The following is a 22,929-nucleotide window of genomic DNA, read 5'->3' on the forward strand; positions in this document are numbered from 1 at the left end:
GATATCATTTGAATTAAACAGATAAATGCTGTTCAGGATGATGGTGCATAATAAATCACTATTTTTATTGACAAAGATTAGATTGTTATAAAAAATACCTGTACTATTCTCACAAAATTCAATAAAAATATTATGTAATAATAGAATGTAAAACAACTTACAAAAACATACCATCTTATAAGTTACTTCCTTACAAATTTGATGTAGTACAATAAATATTTCATATAATTGTATAGAAATCTAAATATAAAATCGTGCTAACATTCAAGTTTAAATAACATAAAACTAAAAATTGAAATTATAATACAATGAAATAAGATTCTACGCGCGCGCACACATGTGTGTATTTGCTTATATTAAATAGTATTTTAACTAAATGATTTTTTGTTAATTAACAATAATAATAGCTTAAATCAAAGTAAGAGTAAGCATTTTTCCTTTTTCCATTTCATTATGAATAATATTCATTTTCGAAACAACGATTAGTTTTGGTACTAGCAACAATATGAAATAATAGTTGTAGTATCACTACAGTATTGTATAAATTTGTGTTTATTGTTTTTTCTTCTTTTTACCTGACGATATCATCATAATATTTAACAAACGTACATATATAAAAGAGATAATGAAAATGAATAGGTGCCACAAGAAAACATTTGTAAGCAAATTATAAATTAGTGAACGCTTTTCTTGTCATGAAATCTGTGACACTTCACATTAACCTGAAATAACCGTACAGTAACGTTCTTAAAACAAAACAGAATATTTATGGTAATTACAGTATCTTTTCTTTCTTCTGCCTTTTACATCAAAAACATTTATTAGCTTTTCCATTTTTCTCAATTTAACTAGAATTGTGAATTAGGAAATATTAATGAAATAAAAATTATCTTTTATTATAATAAACAAATTCTGCAGATTAATTATCTTTATCTTTGTTATTTTCTAATTTTACAATTTTAATACATTGGTATTTCAAGAATTATTTAAACAACTTGCATACAGTATTACATAAGCGTACATATTTTACAAATAAAACATATTAAAACATTTAATTAATTAATTGTACTTAGCAACACATTCTCTCCAATTATGATATTAACTGTACCATTCACATTAAACTGTACATGATATACAAATAACAATCTTAACCTTGATAATCAAAGTAATCTATTTCTGGTTCTGGCATCTTTGTTTTTGACTGTGTTTCTGGTTTTTGGTTCTTTTTTGTAGGCAGTGATAAAATCGTTCTAAAAAAATAGACAATAATATAGAAGGTCTATGCATTTATGAGAAGTGTCGAAGAATTTATGTTTAAAATTTACATATACATAATACACTTACTTTACAGGTCCATCAGATTTTGAAGTATTTAACATTGGACCTGGAACTTTCCTCTGACCATTTTCCCGTTGTACAATTTCCAATAGACTATAACTGGGCAACCAGGACTGTAATACAATTATTTAGATATGTAATAAAAAAGATGTGGGTTATTGTTATTAAAAATAAACATTACCTTATCCTTTACAGCAGTAGCAACAACATTTCTTTTGGGCTCCTGATCATATGCCTGACTTTCGCAACCAAAATGCTCACAAGACTCATGAACAAAATGACGTTTATCTTTATTCATACAATCAAAAGAATAACTGCGTGATTTTTGTTTCGAAATCTTTGCCAATTGAACCAATTCTGTTAGCTTCTCATGAACCATTTGACAAAAGTGAGGATCCTTCTTAGCCCACTGTTTCATGAAATCGCTATATCTAGGCATTAACTTTCCGCTCAAATCTGGATTCACAATTTGCAAACCTAACGCTAATCTCCTATTTCTGTCTATTATTTTACATTCGTCATTACACTCCAGAGTTTTCAATTGATTCTGCTTTTTCGCCCCTTGACCAAAAACTTCTTCTAAATTAACCGAATGACCTAATTGCATATCAGCCATCTTACTAGCTAATATACTGCTTGCTATCCTTTGATATTCTTTAGAATTTTCTGCACAAACACGAGACATGGTCCTATGTCCACACTGACATGTCACCTAAATAGGATGTTGATCGTTATTCTTATGAAAAATTATACAATTAATGTATCCTTCACTCAATTATTTCTTTAGTTATTTATTCAGACAAATGACACAAAAAAGGAAAAAAAATCGTATTATAAACTTTTAAAACTTATCATTCAAAGAATGTAATTAGATTAATTACCTTAACCATTTCTTTGCAAGGAGTCTCTGGACATTTACCCTCATGGCATGGAGCAGCACAAATATGTCCACACATTTCTCTAGGAGTAATGCATGGTTGAGAACATTGTTGCCCTGGTTTTTCGCATGGTCCAGGATGACAAATAGTAATACATTTATGCCGACCACATAAAACGGGTTTGTTACATGGCAAACCACATGAAATTTCATTAATGTAACATGCTACAGCTTTTCGCAATTCGTGTTTGCCATGGCACCATCTTTGTGTAAGGACAGTGCAAGGAGGACATGTTGGTTCACTGTGACAATTGTGCAGTACTTCGTGTCCACAAGAATGTGGACGCGAACATGGATTGCCGCAAGCAGGTCGTCTTGTACCACATGGAACTGGTGGATATACTACAGCAGCTCCACATTCACAGTACAATTCGTCAAAACTACTACGCCAACAAGGCTGACATCTTCCTATATTAATATAATATTTCAAGGATTTTTACATTCCAGTTAAATTTACAATAGCAACTTAAAATTGATTTAATGCTGCAAATTAGTCTATTTTTTTTTTTTTTTTTCAATATTGAAATTTAGTTTATATGGTCTTTTATAAATTACAACATCAAAATTTTACCATACATAATATAATAATGTAATACCTTTATGACAACTTTGTTCACATTTATGCCTACCGCAGCTTAAAGTTTTAGAACACACCAAGGGACAAATATGTTCTACTTCTATACAACATAGTTGATTACATTTGTGCTTGCCACAAGACCTTCTTTTTGTGCATCTTTTTTCGCAGCGAGCATCATCAGCTTTCGATGTTAAATCTTTACAAGCTATTTCTCTATCCATATTTCCGCAACGACATTTCACGTCAGTAGTCAATTCACAAACAGAACAATCTCCCTGATGACATTTTCCTTTACAAGTGTGAGGATTATCTGCAAAAAGAGATTCAATTTTTATTTTTGTTTTCATTTCTATTTCATTTTATACTTTACAAAATAACTATTGCACTTTGGCTTCAGAATACTTACTAGGTTGACCACATTTTAGATTTTTTGAACAAATTTTGTCACAAATTGGAATTGGATCTAAGCATGTTTGTCTTTTCTCTGTTAATGGTGTTTGTCCACAGCAACAAGTTGTAATTTTCTCCGGGGTCAAAGAACAAGATTCACAAGCATCCGCATGGCATAACTTTGTGCAAGTATGATTACCACATTCTAATAATTTACCACAAATTGTTTCGCAAGAATACATAAGAGGAACATTATTCTGACACGTTACTTGTCTTGTATTTTTACCACAGTAACATTCTGAAATTCAATTGACGAATTCATATATGTTTCATTGCAACTGCATTCAAAAGTTAAATACAAATTTATTATTATAGTGAAATTTCATACTTTGTTCTATTGTCTTTTCACAATTTATACATTCTCCATGATGACACTTTCCTTCACATTTGTGTCTATCACAATTCAGAATTTTGTCACATATTTGTTCGCATAATAATAACTTATGCGTACTGCACAATACTGTTTGTGATGTTTTACCACAGCCACAGTATCTCATTATCATTGCTGTGCATTGTGGACAAGATCCTGGATGACACAGAAGAGTACATTTGTGAGGACAACTATTTTTTGATAATATTCTACCACAAACTTCGCCACAAGAATGTGCATCATCTCTACGATTCCATGTAGGTGATTTTGTTTTGCCACAAAAACAAAAATATTCTTCAGGAATGGTTAAACTTACATTTTGACATGCTGGACACCTCCAACCATTTTCTAAAAAGATGCAGACAATTATTTGTGATTTTTAATAGATAAAATATTAAAATGTTCTTCATATATTTTCATTTACCAGCTTGTGATGATTTTGCCCACTTTTTAATACATTTCAAATGCAAAACATGATAACAGTTAGAACACGACCAAATGTAATCATTCTGTTTCACATATTCACAACACACTAAGCATTCTAGTTGTCCCTTATTTAGTTGATCCGTCAATCTCTCTCTTTGACTTGCATCATCATCTAAATAGTAAAATAATAAAATTATATTATTATTACAGAAAAATAATATATTTAACTTAATACAAATTATATACATACCGATCGGAGACTTCTTATTCTGTCCCCGTTTTTGAATACTGTTCTTTTCATTAGTTTCCTTTTTTGTTCTCCAATTTTCATTTCCCTTTTCTTTATTCTCAAATACATAATTCTTGCTTCTATCCTTCTCTCTAAAACCATCAGTTTTATCCCCTTTGTTATACTCCCTAAATCCACTATATCCTTGACACTTATACATTTTTTCTTTGATTTCCTTTATTCCAAGTCTACTATCCTCGTTAGAACATTTCCTAACCTCATTAGATACCTCTTGACTACACATTTGTTCTTTTAATCTAGATTTATCCTCTTTGACATAATTTTCCCACATCACATTATGCCCTTGATAATTACGCCTCTTCTCTTTGTAACTATGATCCTCTCTATTGTGTTTAACATTGTATGAATATTTCCTTGTATTTCTATGGTGACTCTGTGATTGCATTGAACCAGAATTATAATAGGTAAATTCCTTGACTCGATTATTGGACTGTTTTATTCCATTAGCTTGTACATTATCGTCTTTGATAATGATATTTCCTTTATCACTGTCCTCGTTCAATAATTTTTTATTTCTATACAAATTTATATCCGTACATGAAGAACATTCTTCTTCATTTAAATTTGCTACCAAAGCTTCCTTATCATTAAAAGTACTATTATCATTTATTGTACTTCTACCTGGCACATTTCCACCTATTTGTGATTTATCTGAATAATGTTTGTTAGTAAAATATTTATTACCTTGATATTTATGAGAAGTCCTACCCTGTTGTTGATAAGAGTATTTGTATGTATTTCTCTTGTAAAACTGATCTTGCTGTCCTTCTTTAGGCTTATAATTTACATTTCCTTTATTATCATATTTTCTGTCATATTTATTTACATCACCAACAGAGTAGTTATCTGAGTTTCCAAGAACAAATTTTGTATCTTTGATATAAGAATCTGCACTAACGTTAGAACAAGGAATATCTACATTTTTTGACTCTTGTTTGTCATCATCTAGTTTGATATGATTCGGCACAAACTCTTCAGCCGTAGCATGTAAATTTGACTGTTTTGTTACATTGGACATACTTCCTTTAACTCCTTTTACAAAATTACCTTTACTTTTGGATGCTTTCCGATCGTAACAATTAACGGGTACAAAACATTGTTCGGACTTAACAGCAGTTGGAAAATATTCCAAATTGCTTGACACTTGAGAGTTATCTATAACACTTGTTAAATGCTCCTGATAATTATTAGTTACAGACAACAGATTTGGCACATTTGTGTTTGAACGATAGAAAGTATTTGGACAATTTTGCTCAAACACAGAATCGTTTTGTACATAGAATTCTTGATTAGTTTGTAAATAATCGTTATTTAAATTGTTAGGAAAATATGTCCAATTTCCTATTGTGGGATTAGGAGCATTTTGATCGGAGTATAAGTAATAATTTTGATCGTCTGGTCCGGAATATGAACCATCCCATGTGGCCATAATTTCTTCAACTTCGCACGTATCTTCGAAAGTTACTTTCTCCGTTTGCAACGAGAACAAAAAGTCAATTCTATTAGTAACTCTTGGGCCGTCTACTATACGACTGATATGAAATTGAACCAAAAATATGGTTAACTTGCTTCTCTTCGATTCATCCGTTATTTTAACTACCAATTTTTTATAACATACGCCTTCAAAAATTGTTCTGAAACTGAAACTGAAATATACGAGAAATCTGAAAATTGTACAAAAGATAACACAAGAATGGAACTGGTATTGCACAATGCGTAAAAAGTTGTACGAAGAATTTTTCACCGTGACTTTTAATGACTACGAATCAAAAAATACCTACATTAACGCAACCAGTTCACACTTATGCCGAGTCTACGATGTAAATAGTTCAAAAATCCACGAAATCTTCGTAGAGAGTGATTTCGAACTTAATTGGTGACAATTTTATTGGAATCGTAAATTCGAACAATTAGAAATTGAAAATTGTAGTGAAAATAACACTTAAAATTAAGTCAGGAATATTATTAACTTTGTGATACACCGTAAATAGAATAATATACTAAACATTAATCGTATTCGCAGAAATATCTTTAAACTCTTGTTGAATATCGAGTCTAAAGGAAAAGGATTACTATTTATTGAATAGATGGCACTCACTTCCTTTTAGAAAAACGTTCAATGCGTTTCAGTAGCGAATGTTTCTTAACCCTCTATACGTGTTTATATTATTATAAACAATCGTTAAAAAATTGTAAATTATGAACAAATATGATATTTTTTCATAAATTTGTCTTTTAATTGTGAATACATAAAACTATCGTTTGCGCTTTACTGTGGCAGGTATAATAGCTGTAACTTTGACGTTTAAAATGTACTTTTTGTAGTCCAAATTTACTGCATTATTGTATATTTAAGATATATTTAATAAAGGACGAACGTTCATTTGTATCAATTTTCCTTCTTTTACGAAAAGTTTTTGTACAAAAACCAAAATTTTAAATATGGTAAAGAGTATTTTTAATCTCATAGACTTTTTGTAATTCTATGATTATATGTACCAATGAACATTTTTTAGCAAAAATATGTCAGGCGAAGAAGGAAATCGCAACGCAACTTTGCAATCTTTAGAAGAAAGCAGCCAGTCAGTAAGCAGCACATCGCAACATGCAGGAAATACCAGAGAATCCAATAGTACCAGACCTCAAGAACAAAGTAGTCGACAAAATAATCTCCAAAGGATACAACAGCGAAAACAACAAATGTTAAGTTTGCCACAAATGAAAAAAATATTAAAAATTGCAACTTACAGCGCATGTAAAGTTGAAGACTGCAAATGCATTGGATGGAAAAATCCTCAGATGTTAATCAAATCTCCTAAAAGTGATTCGCAGCAACCTATTATAAACTTTTTTGATCCTTGCAAAAGTTGCACACATGTTTTAGAAAATCATGTCTCGCATTTAACCAATCAGTCAGAAGAGGAAATCAATAAATTATTATGCATGGTTATAGATGCTGACAATATTTTTTTAGGTTTACAAAAAGAAGAAGATCCTGATACAAAGAAAGTTTATTTCTATCTATATAAACTTTTAAGGAAATGTATACAATCAATGACAAAGCCTACAATAGAAGGTCCTTTGGGGCAACCACCTTTTGAAAGACCTAGCATAGCAAAAGCAGTAATGAATTTTGTTGCATATAAATATGGGCATTTGCCACAAAGAGACATGCAAGCTATGTGCGACATGGCAAAAATGTTCTTACACTGTTTGAACCATTGGAACTTTGATCCTCTTAGTGCTAGGAGAGGCACAATTAGTGTAGAAGATGCCCCTGCTTATAAAATTAATCACACACGCTGGTTGGTTTTTTGTCATATTCCAGCATTTTGTGACTCCTTGCCTCATTATGATACATCTTTAGTCTTTGGACGAACATTTGTTCAAGCTATTTTTAAACCAGTTTCCAGACAATTATTAGACAAATGTCATAGTGAGCGAGATAAACTAGCACCAGAAAAAAGAGTAATAGTCTTAACACATTTTCCTAAGTATGTAAGAATATTTTGTTTATTTTCATTTAGTTTAGATTGTTTCATTATTTAACACATAAAAATATTACTTTGATTTCAGATTTCTCTCAATGCTAGAAGCAGAAATCTATTCAGATAATTCACCAATTTGGGATCCCGATTTTAAACAAGTGCCTCCTACCTATTTGCAAACTGCACTAGAGTCAAAATCAAATCAAGGAAGAAGAACAGGTGAATTTGAAAAAGTTACAGTCACGCCAAATGATAAAGATAATTATACGACAATTAATATAAGTCCTGGTATGAAAAAAATTCACGAAAAGAGATCGCATTCTGAGGGACGTTCAGATGTAAAAAGAAGAAAAAATGAAGAAATCTTTGAAGATTTACCAGAAGAAACTGTGGCTGAAATTGTTGCGACTATTAACGATCCCAATTACATGTGCGGACCTGATGCGGTATTTCCACCAAACGTTCCGCGAGATGAAACTGCGAAGATCGAAGAAAGCAGAAAAATTATAGAATTTCACGTTGTCGGGAACAGTCTGACACAACCAGTTTCTAAACAGACGATGCTCTGGTTAATTGGATTACATAATGTATTCAGCCACCAGTTACCTAGAATGCCAAAAGAGTACATATCTCAACTAGTTTTTGATCCGTAAGTGTAGTAAATACTAGAAAGATGTTCAGTTTTCACATAATACTTGTTTAAAAGGTTTAATTGTAACTGTATTTTAATTGTAGTAAACACAAAACACTGGCCTTAATAAAGGATGGTCGCCCAATTGGTGGTATCTGTTTCCGGATGTTTTCTACTCAGGGCTTTACAGAAATAGTATTTTGTGCTGTTACAAGTCAGGAACAAGTTAAAGGCTATGGTACACACTTGATGAATATGCTCAAAGATTATCACATAAAGAACAACATATTACATTTTCTCACATTCGCTGACGAATTTGCAATCGGATATTTTAAAAAGCAAGGCTTTAGTAAAGATATTAAATTACCACGATCAATGCATCAAGGATATATTAAGGATTACGAAGGAGCAACGTTAATGCATTGTGAATTAAATGCTAAAATTGTTTACACCGAATTTACTGCTGTCATACGAAAACAGAAAGAGATTATTAAAAAATTAATTCACCAGAGACAGCAGGAGATACAAAAGGTTCACCCTGGGTTAACATGTTTCAAAGAAGGCGTTAGAGGAATTCCTGTCGAATCTATTCCTGGTATTCGAGAAACTGGCTGGAAGAGTTATGCCCAAACAAGAACAAGAGGAGTAGCAAAAGGGACTCAAGGACCAGAACCAATGGAAGCGTGCTTAGATATTACCGATTCATTATACAACGCTTTGAAAAATGTTTTGAATAGCGTAAAAAGTCATAGTACAGCTTGGCCATTTTTAAAACCTGTCGACAAAAATGATGTTCCGGATTATTACGATCATATTAAATATCCCATGGGTAAGTGTAATAAAAATTCGAATGTACGACTATAGAGAATGATACAAAAATCTAGAGATTCGACTTCTATTTTTCAGATCTCAAAACTATGACCGACCGACTAAAAGCTCGATATTATGTTACAAGAAGATTATTTATCGCAGATATGACACGAATTTTCACAAACTGTCGTTTGTATAATAGCCCTGATACCGAATATTATCGATGCGCTAATGCTTTAGAAAAATATTTCCAAACTAGAATGAAAGAAATTGGTCTGTGGGATAAGTAGAATTAGTTACGTAAAGAATAAACATGTTGATTGCAATTTAATTTTTTTTACTTGTGCGTTTATTTGTAAATACGGAATTGTAAGATTTGTGAATTCAGGAGGATCACGAAAGAGTGGAAATATGTATTTATTATTTATCCGTGTGTATAGTACCTGCCTTTACATAAGACTATAGGTGAAAACAATGTTTGATTCTTTACAATTCTTTGAACTTCAAAAAACGGTTGAAAATAGGATGTGTAGGAAATTAAAATCAAACTAGGTACTTAATTTCACGGCCTAATTATAAGCATTAGTTGAACAGTTAATTACGAAATGTAATACACCGATTATAATGAGGCTCTGCCTAGTGGTCATTCTATGGAACAGCGAGTTCTTAAAATGCGTTAATTCTGGGAGTCGTGGCAAACTAAAATTTATATTTTCCGTAAATATAGAAGCAATGTTAACTTAAATAATTTAAATGAAAAAAATTTTTAATCGAGGCAAACATTGGTAAAATGTTTGTAGAATTTTTAAAAATTCTATACAATTAAACGTTCATAAGCAATTAAAATATTAAAGAAAATATTTAGTACTTTGCATGAAGTTTAGCTACATGTGTACGACTACTTAATTGAATAAATTATACTCATGATTCAAATGATTGGTAGATTATTTAAAAAAATATATGTAATTTGTCTTATTGCAACTTTTTCACAAAAAATGTCGTTTAATATAAAATTGGTAACTATAAAATCATATCATAAGTAATAAACTGAAGAATTTGTAAGTGAATATATCGATTATTAAAAATATTAAATTTAGATTTGTAAACAAGTTGTACATGAAATTTAATACGGTAAATAAAATATTTTGCTTTTTTACATTTCTTACATATTTTATACATTTTGTAACACAATGCATTCTGTAACTTCTACAATTTCGTTTGTGTTCAGTGAACTCTTGGGAAGCTGGTTTTCACTTTCTTTAATAAGCAGGATTTACTCAGTCTTAAATATAAATGAAGTATACTATGGTCTAAATTGCATTCAGTTAAGAGAATCTAATACAGCTAAGGAGTCAAGGAAATACTTTATATGCTCTACTTAAGACAAACTCTGTGTATGTAATGCAATAACATTCTCTTAATTGGCATACATTAAAAACCAATTAAACTCTCTTATAAGGTATTCTTCTCAGCTTTTGTATTAGGTACAACATTAGTACAGTTATATGAATTTTATGAATTCTATATAGTAATTAATACAATTGTAATTACCTAACTTTTGGATCACACTTTTCTTCATCTAGGCTACATTATACCAATGTAACAAATGTAGTATGTACTAAAATAATTCTTCAAGGTTTGTGAAAAATTAATGGAAAATTTGTTAAAAATTATAAAAATATAAGAACAAGAAGAACAATACTAATTTGTTATATTTCCTAAAAGGTATATCAGTTTATTGAAGTGTAAGAAACTGTTTAAAATACAGACATGAATATACGGAGGTAGAAAAAGAGGGGGAATCAATATAAAGCAGCTCCATTCTTCCAGAGGAACAATATTAGAGGAGTCAACGCACTGTGAAGATAGAACAGTCTAGTCATACAAATAGATCTTGCTTTTTTACAATATATATTTAAACCTAATTCCTTTTTACATACACGGAAAAGCAAAGCAATTATTTCCACTTTAAAATGTGTGACGACGACGTTGCAGCTCTAGTAGTCGATAATGGATCTGGAATGTGCAAAGCAGGATTTGCAGGAGACGATGCCCCGCGTGCTGTATTCCCTTCTATTGTTGGAAGACCTCGATACCAGGTAAAACAAATTTTTTGCGTTCTCCTTTTTAGGGTACTTAGTAATATATAAATTTCATTAATACTTAGAGAATGTGCATTAAAAATAATTTATACAATTCGAAGTTTAATCTGTTTATTTGTATCTATTAAAGTGTTCTTGGAAACGAAGGAAAACCTATTAGAGAATAATTTATTTTCTCCAAAATTTAATAATGGATCAAAAATATTACAAATCGTTTAAATTTCAAATGCACAAAGAAAAATTTCATTCAAATTATTTAAAATATGACTCAAAGTGACGATTTCTTTTAAATATAAAAAAACTTGTAAAATTCTCAATACTCTACCGAAGGTTGAAATGTTACAACTTTTTCATTTATCAATAAACATTACATTAGTAATTGAGCTTATAACATAAAATCATAATGAAAAATAATTTTAACGTCAATATAGTTTGATTTTAATATTTTTAACACTTTACAACGGTGCGGGGTATATATGTATTTTCTCTATCGTATTTTCATTTAATACGAGCTATATTTCATTCAATTTTCATTTTTCCACTATTTTTATTGAAATTTACAAAGTGTAACTGAAAAATTTAACGAACCTATTTGCTTTGTACCGCCACATATGTACGAAGGTGTTAGAGTTTAACTGATCCATACCGCCGGATGTTAAAGTTTACGAAAAAAGAAAAAAGAACTGCCGCAGGAAATGTATCAATAATACCTATAGTTGTATAATTTTGCCATATTCAAGAATCTTAATACATTCTAATACCGTGTTTCTCAAATTTTTCTTTTCCGCGAATTCCTTTGACGAAGAAAAATTGTTAACGGACCTCACAAAGTAGAAGAAAATTATTATCATTTTCATATATTTTAAAACTGTTTCCAAACAGAATGATTTATATATATATATATATATATATATATATATATATATATATATATATATATATATATTTAAAAAATGTTGTGGTAAACTTTTTTATAAACTGTTCACTAAAGCAATGTCGGAAAATAAATACAAAAAGAAAAAAAAAATTTAACAGACTCTCATGGACCTTTTTGAGATTTGTTCAATGCTGTTGAATGATAAATGAATTTTTTTTGTCGAATAGTATGAGAAAGCGAAGGACTTGCAGAATGTTTGAAGATTTTCGAAACTTCTGAAACCTTCGAAAATATTTCTTTGTTAAAACTTTGTTTTAAAGTTGAATATTTCTTTAACAATGTCTAAAAAAACGAAATTGCACAGGGAATCATGGTTGGTATGGGGCAGAAAGACAGTTACGTGGGAGACGAAGCCCAGAGTAAAAGGGGTGTCCTGACGGTAAAGTATCCTATCGAGCATGGCATTGTAACAAATTGGGACGATATGGAAAAGATATGGCACCACACATTTTACAACGAACTCAGGATCGCTCCAGAAGAACATCCCGTTCTTTTAACAGAAGCACCTTTGAATCCTAAAGCTAACCGGGAAAAGATGACGCAAATCATGTTCGAAACATTTAATTCTCCAGCAATGTATGTCGCTATACAAGCCGTTTTATCGCTTTACGCTTCAGGGCGCACCACAGGCATTGTATTGGACAGTGGTGACGGAGTTTCACATACTGTCCCGATTTACGAGGGTATGCATTTACCGTTTTATTGAATATCTGTTTCAAGTATACGTTTTCGTTTAAACATCATTTGAAAATTATAGTGCGTAGGTACTTGCTTCGCACTGTAATTTGGAGCCTATCTTTTTACCTTAATCGAACGAATTTAAAAAACAAAAAAAAAGAAAACGTATTGGAAATGTTCTATATTAAATTCTGAAATACGTGCATATTAAAAACATAACGAAAGTGTTCCTACTTGATCCAGGATATGCTTTGCCGCATGCAATTTTGCGTATGGACTTGGCTGGCCGCGACTTAACGGACTACCTAATGAAGATCTTAACCGAAAGAGGATATTCTTTTACGACGACCGCGGAGCGTGAAATTGTTCGAGACATTAAGGAAAAATTGTGTTACGTTGCTTTAGACTTTCAGCAAGAGATGGCTACCGCTGCCGGTTCAAGTGCCCTGGAAAAGAGCTACGAATTACCGGACGGTCAGGTAATTCTAATTTATACTTACGTTTCAATAGACACGAGGACATGCAATTTTTTTGAAAAAACACACGTAATCTATGGGATTCCTATATATAGGAGTAACAAGGTACCTCAAACGTAAGGTATGGCGAGGAATAATCCGTAAAAAGTAAATAAATTTAAAAAAAGATTAACAATAATTAATGATAATTAACGTTACCATCGATTGTATGTTTTCATATCGCTGATTCCTTTGAGGGTACAGGATCTAGAGTAACGTAGAGTAATGTCGATTATAGGTGATTACCATCGGTAACGAACGATTCCGGTGCCCAGAAGCGATGTTTCAACCAAGTTTCCTCGGTATGGAATCGTGCGGAATACACGAAACAACCTACAACTCGATCATGAAATGCGACGTCGACATTCGCAAGGATTTGTACGCAAATTCGGTCTTATCCGGCGGCACCACGATGTATCCAGGTATCGCAGATAGGATGCAAAAGGAAATAACGGCATTGGCACCGTCCACGATGAAGATCAAGATAATCGCACCCCCGGAAAGGAAATACTCGGTCTGGATCGGTGGCTCGATCTTGGCTAGCTTAAGTACATTCCAACAAATGTGGATCTCGAAACAGGAGTACGATGAATCGGGACCGTCCATCGTGCATAGAAAGTGTTTCTAATTTATCTTGTATCTTCACACGCAAAGAAACCGTATCGCATCCGAGTTAACAATAAATCATCATCGTATCGCATAAAACTTCTTCGCTTTTGTATCCAGATCCAAAAATTTCGGTCTCTGTGTAGGACAATTAATCTTTGGCATTTATCAAGACATTCTTTATGAAATAATCTTATTTATTCAATATCTTTTATTTCTAAAGTATAACTCGCACTATGCACAGGGCATTTCGTAAGTGTAGTTGGATCTCATACACGCGACGAAGTCAGTGAGGATATTATACCGCCTACTCGAGTTAGTTACTTCAATCGATTTAATTGAATCTTCATTTTGTTTAAAAATGAACGGATGCGGTATAATGATGTACGCTCGAAACACGTTAACAATGTAACCACCCTTTTAATTATTATGATAATCGAAATATTCGACTCGGTGATTACATCGTTAACACAATATATCAAAAACGGATTTATATTTTTCACACTTGATCCACCAGTTACGGAACAACCTGTATGCATAGTAATAATGTATGTATTATATTATATAGTATAGTATTTATAAACAATGTAATAAATATATTTTACATATATTATATCTCGTTCCAATTAAGTCAGAAACATATACACACTTATTTATACTTGCGTGTGTGGGTTGTATTGTTTAAATCTACACACGCGCCATGAAGGTACGTATGTATACAGATCCTGTAGATTATTACTACACGTAGGTGGTTCAAATCTCGTTAATTCAAAATTTTTTGAGGTACTCGAATATATTTCGAAACAGTTTATATAATTGTCAAAAATTAGTCGACTCGTACTATACCCAATATCAAAGTAGATCAAAATAATCTTTCGAAAAATTATTTTAAAATAATTCTTAAGAAACATTATTAAATTAAAAACTTTTTCGATAGTTGGATGCATCATGTTTAACATGATGTGTTAAAATAAAAAATTATATAATTGATTATTATTTTGGCTGTATCAAAAGATATTTTCAAATATTGAAGTCGAATTAACGAAATTCCATTTTGAGCGAATTATGTAAACATAAACTGCTCCGTACTTTTTTTGAAAATATTTAAATAGAATGCATCAACATATTTTTTTTTAAGTTAAAAAAAAAAGAAAAAAAGAAATATATATATATATATATAAAAGGAACCCACATACACGCTCTCCCTCCCACCCTCTCGCGGGAATATTTATTATCATAAATAAAACGGAAAACAGAAACTAATGTTTAATTGGAAAGACGTTCCTTTATTTACAAGTTATAATTGCTATATTCACCGTGTCTTAATGTCGAGCATTTCGGTTCAAGAAATTCTGATACTTTTCATGGACGGTTGAATCGAGTATCACGTCACAATTGTCACGTATTATGAAATAGAATAATATAATTAAATGTACATGAATAACAGAGATTAGTGTACTTTATCGAAATGTCTTTAAAAATTCACAATTAAATGCAACGGCAAAATTTTGAAAGAGAAAAGAGAAAAGAAAAAAGAAAGGAAGAAGGGGGAAAAATATACATAGGATACATCTTATTGTTAGATGCACGTAATTCCTAACCGAATTCTGAAACTATTGTATAGAAATTTAAAAAAAAAAAAAAAGAGTATGAGACATGTCATTTTTATGTTACTAAGAAACTATTAAATAAATTACAACATTTTTAACGAGGTCTGATACGAATCCTCAAAAAAATAATCGTTCGGTGGTGTGTAACTGGTGTTAATGTCGAATAAAAAGGAATTACAAAAGTTTATTTAATTTCTATTTGCCGCATTTTCTTAGCTGAACGTCGTAACCCCTTTTCCTTTATAATATTTAATATAAAACAATATTATTACAAATAATATATAATCTCCTATATAATTGGTTTATGATGTCAACGTGGCCAATATATGCAAGTTATATCGTTTATGTTATTCGTTACTTATTTATCGATAGCTATGTGTTCCCTTATCTGTAATATTTATTTTTACCACATTCAAACCACTGTATTTGCCAAATTTGTTAGTACTCTGATAAACTCGTATTCTGAACATAATAGTACTCAGAATTCGAGTTAAAAAAAAATACATGTTTTAAGTTTCAAATTACCGTAGTATAAAATACTATCATACATTTAGTTCGTTAATTAGATCCATTAATATCAGATGTTTTATTTTATAATTTTTACAATGACGTTGAATAAAACTTTTGCTTGTATTCGTTGAATCATTCAACCAGACACTAAATTTTGTATACGATCTTTATATGATAATCTGAAAATTTGGAACACAAATATAGTGTTTTCGTAATCCCGAGATATTTGTAGCAAGTTCTTTTGATGCATCTTTAGCATTTTAGGAAGACAATAGTTATGTCTATGAATGTTTTTAAACCTTTCATAGATAATTACGCATTTTACATTTATTACACTACAAAAATGGTCCACAGAGGGTACAACATAGCTGAGATAATTTACCGGATGGACGCATCAGATACTTAGAATAAATTGCAATGGAAACGTTGCAGACAGTTGAAAACCGTAATGGATCGAATTTACTTTTATATTTAATATGGTTATAGAAACAAATTTCATATAAATTCGCATAATTTCAGCTTTAAACTTTACCCTAAAATCGGCTAATATTAAATAAAGATACCAGAATTTGATCCAATATGGTCTTGAACTCTCTCAAATTTACATTATAAACTACATATTTTCACCATTCGAGAGTATTCTAGTCCTTAACAATAAATACATTTGTGTAATACAATAAATACATTTGTACCTCTGGTACTTTTTGGAAATAGTTACGGAACAATTCCATAGGTACGAATATTTTTCCTCGGTATCGATTCGAAACCAAAGAAAAGGGGCTACGAAGAATTTAAAATAGATTGTATTATTCGCTTGCACACAATATTGTTTTTGCAACAGATCTCCTTGGGCATATACCTGTAGCATACATATTTGTGTGATCAATTAAATTCATTTTATACAATTGATTGAAAAAAGATATATTTAACCTGAATGTTTAAATTTATTATTATAATTTGTACGATCCCGATTGAGATTTCACAGACATAAATAATAAATACTAATTAAAATCAAACAAATGAATAACGTTTTTATCAAATTGCGATAATGCATATAGTTGTATGAATAAAATGATCTCACCGATTTTAATAAGTCGGCACTTTAGTTCAACAGTTTTTGATCAAATTTCAGCAGTGAATATACACTCTATAGACGAATATGTAGAAAATAAAAAAGTAGTAGGTACTTCTATCAGTTACAGTCATCTTTCCTGGATTATATTTTAAAAAAGGTAATAAAAATATCTTTGGTGCCCCTATTCACTTAGTAAAAAGTATATGATTTTAGAAAAGAGAAAAACGGAAGTATAAGGGAGCAAGTCTACAATAAAGATTAAAAATTATAAGACAAAGGTAGTCCTGTCTGCTGTCGTAAAAGTGTTTATCTCCTAGTGGATTTTCTTCTACCTGTCGATCGTTTTGGACGTCGACTGTTCGATCGTGGCATGTTTGACCAAGGTAAAGAAAATTCGCTGCAAGTTTAAAGTTAAAGGCAATTAATATAAATCAGTATGTATGGGAATTCTTATTATTAATACGTTTCTATTTACCTCGGAGTAAAACTAGGAATAGGAGCACCAAATGCAGTAACGGGTAATTGAGGATCCACTTGAAGACTTTGTATTTGTTCTATATCAGGCCATAACGACAATACAGCTTCTTCTTCAACTGCCGAAGGACAGGGTCCTGTATGATTTGTATTGTAACACGTAGCTTGATGATTCTGACGTTCTTGTCTCTGTTTCAATTTTTCAATGTGCCTCTGCTCTCTAAAAGAAATTGTTTACAAATATTAAATTTTGAATAATTTATTCATAATGTTATTAACTTATCAGGATATAACAAAAACACAGAAATAATTAAATACAGATACCTAATTGAAGATAATTGTGGTGCATTACACCTTATTATTTTAATAACAATACAAACCTTATCCTTTGTACATCCCATCTTTTTCTCCTTCTCTCGTCATTTTCCAATTTTAAATGCCTCTTGTTAAAAATTTCATCATCTAAATTTTCAGTCCCTTCCATTGTGTAACAGCTTGTGTATATCTTTACTCTCCAATTTGGAACTTCCAAGGAGGTATCACTTTCCACGGGACTAGGTTCCTTCAAACTTAACGTATAATTAGGGTCTCCAACAGCTGTGTAATAATGTTCCTCTGTTGTAAGGAAAGATTCTTTCTTTGTCAACAGTTTTCCCTTCCTATCACCTTTTCTACCAGTTTCATGAGTTAACACTTTGTCCTGTATTGTAGAGGATGTATCGTTGCTAATCGTCGACGAACAAGAGACACCTCTTTTTCTTTTGCTTCCACCGGATAACGGTATTGGGTCTGATCTTCTCTTCTTTTTCTCCTCCCACTCTAATCTAATATCACTACCAGTTTCTACCTTTGTCTCGAGTTTTCCTTGATTATCGTTCAGTTCTTGTTTCACAGTAGTAATTCCACCGCTAGTGTTCAAACGAATCTTAAAACTTTCATTATACTGAGAATTATTGTTCTCAGATTGAACATTCCTGTGAATTTCACTGGTCGATGGCACATTCACAGAATTGATGCTTGGAGGAGAACATGTCCCAATATGCTCTGACGTAATAGAGTTTTCGTTACTTTCCGACCGTAATTTTTGTAAGTTCACACGTCTGTCCATACGTTCCAATCGTAACTTAAGCTATAATATAAATACCCACTTATTAGTAAAGGCTTAATACAAATGTTACTTTAAGGACTTAAGTTGTATACAAATATTGGGAACATTTAATTTGACAATATTGTATGTTACATTGCTTCGATTTGTCAAAAATGTAATACATAATTTTGGATTTTAATTTCTTTTAAAGATAAGCACCAACTATTGTACAACTAAAGTTTATTATGAATAAAAAATTTTAAAAAATGAGCAAAAATGTAATTATAACCGAACCTAACAACTTCAAATCGCAGGAAGACTCGAGGGATTGAATATTTTTATCTCATTTAACACGAGCATAAGTATTCGAAAGTAAACAACCGCACAAATTAGATATGATTCGATTAAACATCTTTATTTACTGTCAACAAACGATAGGTCGATCGGGTTTTGGTTTCTTTCCGAATTCCAGGCATTATTGTTTCCACAATTTATCACATGTGTGCATAGTAAAATGAAGTAGCAATGACAATGGTATCGTTTTAATTGTTTAAAGTTGAATTCTTTTAGAAAATCCGTTCTTTCAAAAAGTCTTCCATTTTCCATTATGAAAGTGCCGTCATTGCAGAAGCAGATCGCGCGCGAGAATCGAGCAGAACGTGTAGTAACGTGTTTCTCGTTTCGAAGGTGCAATTCTATACGAAACAGCGCCATCCAGTGGCGTCGTTATGGCTGACCTTCACGATCGACCAACCAATGACAGAAACAGAAATAAGAACCGGGAAAACAGAGTCGAAAGAAAGAAGGGCAGAGACACTATACTAACTGACGTATGTACGAACAAACATGACCGCGGGTATTTTGGAATATATATTCCGCCGATAAAATTTTACGTTTAAAGAGAATAAAATCAAACAAAAAAATAAATGTATAATAAATAATGTAACCAACGGAGCAGAATTATGTGAAATAGGATAAGTTAAACGAAACAGTTGAAATCTGAAGAAAGTACCGTTTCGTTCTCTTGTCGGAGAGCCGCTAACAGTTTGTCCTTGGTGACGATCTGCTCGGATTGTTGTTGTATTAAATCAAGATGAAGAAGCAACAGCTCTTTAAGGTGTTTCACCTCTGTCAAATCGTTCTGACGTGGTTCGTTACCTCGAAGAGGACTGACACCGAGAGCAGAGGTGGCAGTAGCAGCCGCCGGAGCTCCGCCGTCTGTCATGCTGGCGTACATGTGATCAAAATCACAAGGGAAACTGAGTATTCCAGCGGCTGGTTTGCCATTTTCGCCAACGTTTTGAAATTCATTGCGAGAACAACTATTGTTCTGGTTGACAACGGAATTACCAGTAGTACTGGTCGTTGAGACCGTGCTACTTCGAACGCCGCTAGTGGCCGACGTGGTGGACAAGTGTTCGTTCATCGCCGCGACCATGTTGTCGTCGTCCTCCTCCTCGTTGTCCTCTTCTTCGTCTTCGTAACAAGAAGTAGCAGTAGAAACAGCCGTGGTCGTTCGTTCGTCGTGGTCGATGATAGTAGTGACAATAGTGGTAGTATCGATGGTGTTGGTAGTGGTGGTGGTGATATTGACGATTGGCGTCTCGATGCACGTCCCCGAATACAGGTCTTGATATTCGGTTTCACTGAATTCTGTTCCGTCGTTCGCGTCTCTTTGATCCCGTATCGTTTCAAAATTCTCCGGTGTCTTGAGATCAGAGTTTACGTCGCGAAACTCCACGCTGCCAACGACGCCCCCGGCGGTCAAGCCGGTAACACAGACACCGCTATTACTGCCGCTGTCACCGTTACCACTACTATCAGCGGAACAACCACTATCACCATTATCACTGCTACTACCACTACCGGTGTTACTAGTAGTACTAGAAGCAGTAGTACCAGTACCAGCAGCAGCAACAATAGTAGTAGCGTTACTAGTATCACCAGTGAGAACAACTATAGAAGAGCCAGTGCTGCCAGCAGCGCCGCTTTCGTTCTCCTTCCTGTTCCCGTACTCGTACCCGTGAACGTTCTCCTTCTTATTCTCGCCGTTCACGAGCTTCGAGGCCGAGCCACTCGACATCTTCCCTCTCTACCACCCTCGTCGTGGCTTCCCTCTTCTTCATTTGTGGCCGCCTCGAGCGTACCACGCGCCCGCACCGCGCACATTAAGCGTCTTGACAATGCCCTCACCGACGATGTCCTCTTCTCACCGCCGCTCTACGTGCCCGTCACATATCATTACCCTTCACCTATCTCTTGCACGATTGACTTTACAAACACTTCGATTCGGAGGATGTCGTTTTCCCTATCTGTTCGTGTCTAAAACACTCGTCAAGAAGAATCTGCCACTGGCAGCGCACGAGGTGCCTCTTGCCCGAGATCGTGCTTGTGTTTACTCTGACGGACGATGCGAGCCGCGCGCGGCGTTTCTCTGCCTCGCAGCATCGTAGACTCCTGACATCTCGTGGTAGCAACCACAAACTTTGTCGTTTTATTCGGTTTTTCCATCGATCAGCCACTTCAACATCGACGCACGTCAATGAATGCGAGTTTCTCTCGTTACTCCGTATTTGCAATACCTGTAGTAACTCAGTCAATTTAATGAAAACAGACGTATGCGTTTCAGATCAAAGCTTTTACTGTTTCTTGCATGGTGCTTTATGTAGAATGTGTTAGCGAAAGTACTTTAAATTTCGTAACAAAAGTTTTTAACGAATAAACCATGCAAGTTAAATTGAAGCTTTATTTTCAAATATTTTCAAATATTTTAAAAGTTTCAATTTAACTCTTCAATTCTATTTTGCACAACTATAATATAGGATACACCTACCAAGATTATATTGGTCTGAATTGAAGAGCTCTGACGAGATATTTACATACGTGCAAGCAGCTTGAATTATTCATCAACATTGATAAATATTAATATTTAGTACAGTAATAGGAACAACTGTACGTATGTACGTACATATTAGTTAATTACATGTTTAATGCAACTCCATATTCAAAATGGTTATTGCTAACATACATATATCATAATTTATAATTAATAATTATTAAACTTGGTTTGGCTATTGAATTTTCGTACTATTACATTGTGATCACCAAAATCGCCCACTAACAACACTATTTTCTATTTGATTATTTGGCACCAACTTTGCCAATTATGTGATAATTTTAGACAATTTTCGATAATCTATGAATGCGTCATTGAAGACTATTTATTTCTGAATATTTATTTTCGTATTATGCGCGCGCACATTTAATGTTGCACGCTTTACGAGCCACAGGAAATTATGTAAATGGTAACTTTGTTGCTAATAGATGTAGCGTAACACTAATTTGTTTAAAAGTTCCAATAAACAGTATTATTATATGTTATATATCGAGAAATATTTGGTCTATTTAATCCAGATTTTTGAATTTTATTATTTATCCATCGATAAATGTAAAAAATGTAAACCTATATTTACGATTACTATCTATGTTTGTACTACGTAAGCAATAATAGCACATAAAATTTTTATTTCGATAATTTGTATATTGGCATCAAAAGTTACAGTGTATAATGCGGTACAGATTCTTGTAATGTTCTATGTAAAAACTGTGAAGCCGATGAACTACGCGAAAGTGTTTTAAATAATTGTAATGATCGTGAACGATGAACGTCTCATATGCAACTAATAGTAGTAGAAATGATAAACTTTGAGCATACGAGTTTTATGGGTTATTCCATTACATTTTAGAGATATGTATGATCATCATGATCAACTCTCAAAGAAAGAGAAAATTGATGCAGACCTTACGTACAAAAGAAGAAGCTAACACTAAATGCTATAATTGTATCGCAAAAGACTTACACAATACAATCGATGAACGTAAATTCGGTACTTAATTATACATATTATGTTGCGTTGTACTCGTAAGTAAAATCAGTGTTTCTATGATACTAAACATACGTGCAATAAACTTTGATTACAGAAGTTTTGATTTGGGCA

The 22,929-nt window shown here is 32.5% G+C and overlaps 4 protein-coding genes across 5 annotated transcripts; 2 read left to right on the forward strand and 2 right to left on the reverse strand.

Annotated features, from left to right (window-relative positions):
- Nucleotides 1-884: 884 nt before the first annotated feature.
- Nucleotides 885-6,230, reverse strand: Stc (nuclear transcription factor, X-box binding stc). The gene is made up of 9 exons (XM_076306669.1): nucleotides 4,349-6,230; nucleotides 4,097-4,270; nucleotides 3,631-4,020; nucleotides 3,259-3,540; nucleotides 2,872-3,162; nucleotides 2,220-2,683; nucleotides 1,520-2,050; nucleotides 1,345-1,451; nucleotides 885-1,250 (listed from the first exon to the last, which is right to left on the reverse strand). Exons 1-9 carry the CDS (start codon nucleotides 5,835-5,837, stop codon nucleotides 1,148-1,150), a joined length of 3,831 nt encoding a protein of 1,276 aa, XP_076162784.1. The 5' UTR covers nucleotides 5,838-6,230; the 3' UTR covers nucleotides 885-1,147.
- A 128-nt stretch (nucleotides 6,231-6,358) lies between these two features.
- Gcn5 (Gcn5 acetyltransferase) lies at nucleotides 6,359-9,663 on the forward strand. Of its 2 annotated transcripts, none has more exons than XM_076306671.1 (5): nucleotides 6,359-6,689; nucleotides 6,925-7,902; nucleotides 7,985-8,545; nucleotides 8,632-9,356; nucleotides 9,434-9,663. In XM_076306671.1, exons 2-5 carry the CDS (start codon nucleotides 6,932-6,934, stop codon nucleotides 9,625-9,627), a joined length of 2,451 nt encoding a protein of 816 aa, XP_076162786.1. In that variant the 5' UTR covers nucleotides 6,359-6,689; nucleotides 6,925-6,931; the 3' UTR covers nucleotides 9,628-9,663. The 2 variants fall into 2 exon arrangements, with proteins under 2 accessions (XP_076162786.1, XP_076162785.1); XM_076306670.1 differs by lacking the exon at nucleotides 6,359-6,689 and adding an exon at nucleotides 6,700-6,853.
- A 1,459-nt stretch (nucleotides 9,664-11,122) lies between these two features.
- Nucleotides 11,123-14,779, forward strand: LOC143144883 (actin, clone 403). Its single transcript, XM_076307753.1, has 4 exons — nucleotides 11,123-11,436; nucleotides 12,681-13,059; nucleotides 13,298-13,533; nucleotides 13,808-14,779. Exons 1-4 carry the CDS (start codon nucleotides 11,311-11,313, stop codon nucleotides 14,195-14,197), a joined length of 1,131 nt encoding a protein of 376 aa, XP_076163868.1. The 5' UTR covers nucleotides 11,123-11,310; the 3' UTR covers nucleotides 14,198-14,779.
- A 488-nt stretch (nucleotides 14,780-15,267) lies between these two features.
- On the reverse strand, nucleotides 15,268-21,333 carry LOC143144882 (male-specific lethal 1 homolog). Its single transcript, XM_076307752.1, has 4 exons — nucleotides 19,944-21,333; nucleotides 18,225-18,973; nucleotides 17,846-18,064; nucleotides 15,268-17,767 (listed from the first exon to the last, which is right to left on the reverse strand). Exons 1-4 carry the CDS (start codon nucleotides 21,012-21,014, stop codon nucleotides 17,677-17,679), a joined length of 2,130 nt encoding a protein of 709 aa, XP_076163867.1. The 5' UTR covers nucleotides 21,015-21,333; the 3' UTR covers nucleotides 15,268-17,676.
- Nucleotides 21,334-22,929: the final 1,596 nt, after the last annotated feature.

This window comes from Ptiloglossa arizonensis, chromosome 3, assembly GCF_051014685.1.
Source record: "Ptiloglossa arizonensis isolate GNS036 chromosome 3, iyPtiAriz1_principal, whole genome shotgun sequence".
NCBI lineage: Eukaryota > Metazoa > Arthropoda > Insecta > Hymenoptera > Colletidae > Ptiloglossa > Ptiloglossa arizonensis.

Excerpts from the sequence above, each read along its gene's own strand:
- LOC143144883 (XM_076307753.1), top strand. The coding sequence starts at position 11,311 with ATGTGTGACGACGACGTTGCAGCTCTAGTAGTCGATAATGGATCTGGA. Across the intron at positions 11,437-12,680 it reads TTGGAAGACCTCGATACCAG|GGAATCATGGTTGGTATGGG; the intron begins GTAAAACAAATT and ends GAAATTGCACAG. Across the intron at positions 13,534-13,807 it reads ACGAATTACCGGACGGTCAG|GTGATTACCATCGGTAACGA; the intron begins GTAATTCTAATT and ends TGTCGATTATAG.
- LOC143144882 (XM_076307752.1), bottom strand. The coding sequence starts at position 21,014 with ATGTCGAGTGGCTCGGCCTCGAAGCTCGTGAACGGCGAGAATAAGAAG. Across the intron at positions 18,065-18,224 it reads TGGGATGTACAAAGGATAAG|AGAGCAGAGGCACATTGAAA; the intron begins GTTTGTATTGTT and ends AATTTCTTTTAG. Across the intron at positions 17,768-17,845 it reads ATTCCTAGTTTTACTCCGAG|CGAATTTTCTTTACCTTGGT; the intron begins GTAAATAGAAAC and ends TTAAACTTGCAG.
- Gcn5 (XM_076306671.1), top strand. The coding sequence starts at position 6,932 with ATGTCAGGCGAAGAAGGAAATCGCAACGCAACTTTGCAATCTTTAGAA. Across the intron at positions 8,546-8,631 it reads TCTCAACTAGTTTTTGATCC|TAAACACAAAACACTGGCCT; the intron begins GTAAGTGTAGTA and ends TTTTAATTGTAG. Across the intron at positions 9,357-9,433 it reads TCATATTAAATATCCCATGG|ATCTCAAAACTATGACCGAC; the intron begins GTAAGTGTAATA and ends TCTATTTTTCAG.
- Stc (XM_076306669.1), bottom strand. The coding sequence starts at position 5,837 with ATGGCCACATGGGATGGTTCATATTCCGGACCAGACGATCAAAATTAT. Across the intron at positions 4,021-4,096 it reads GGCAAAATCATCACAAGCTG|AAAATGGTTGGAGGTGTCCA; the intron begins GTAAATGAAAAT and ends GCATCTTTTTAG. Across the intron at positions 3,541-3,630 it reads TGAAAAGACAATAGAACAAA|AATGTTACTGTGGTAAAAAT; the intron begins GTATGAAATTTC and ends ATTGAATTTCAG.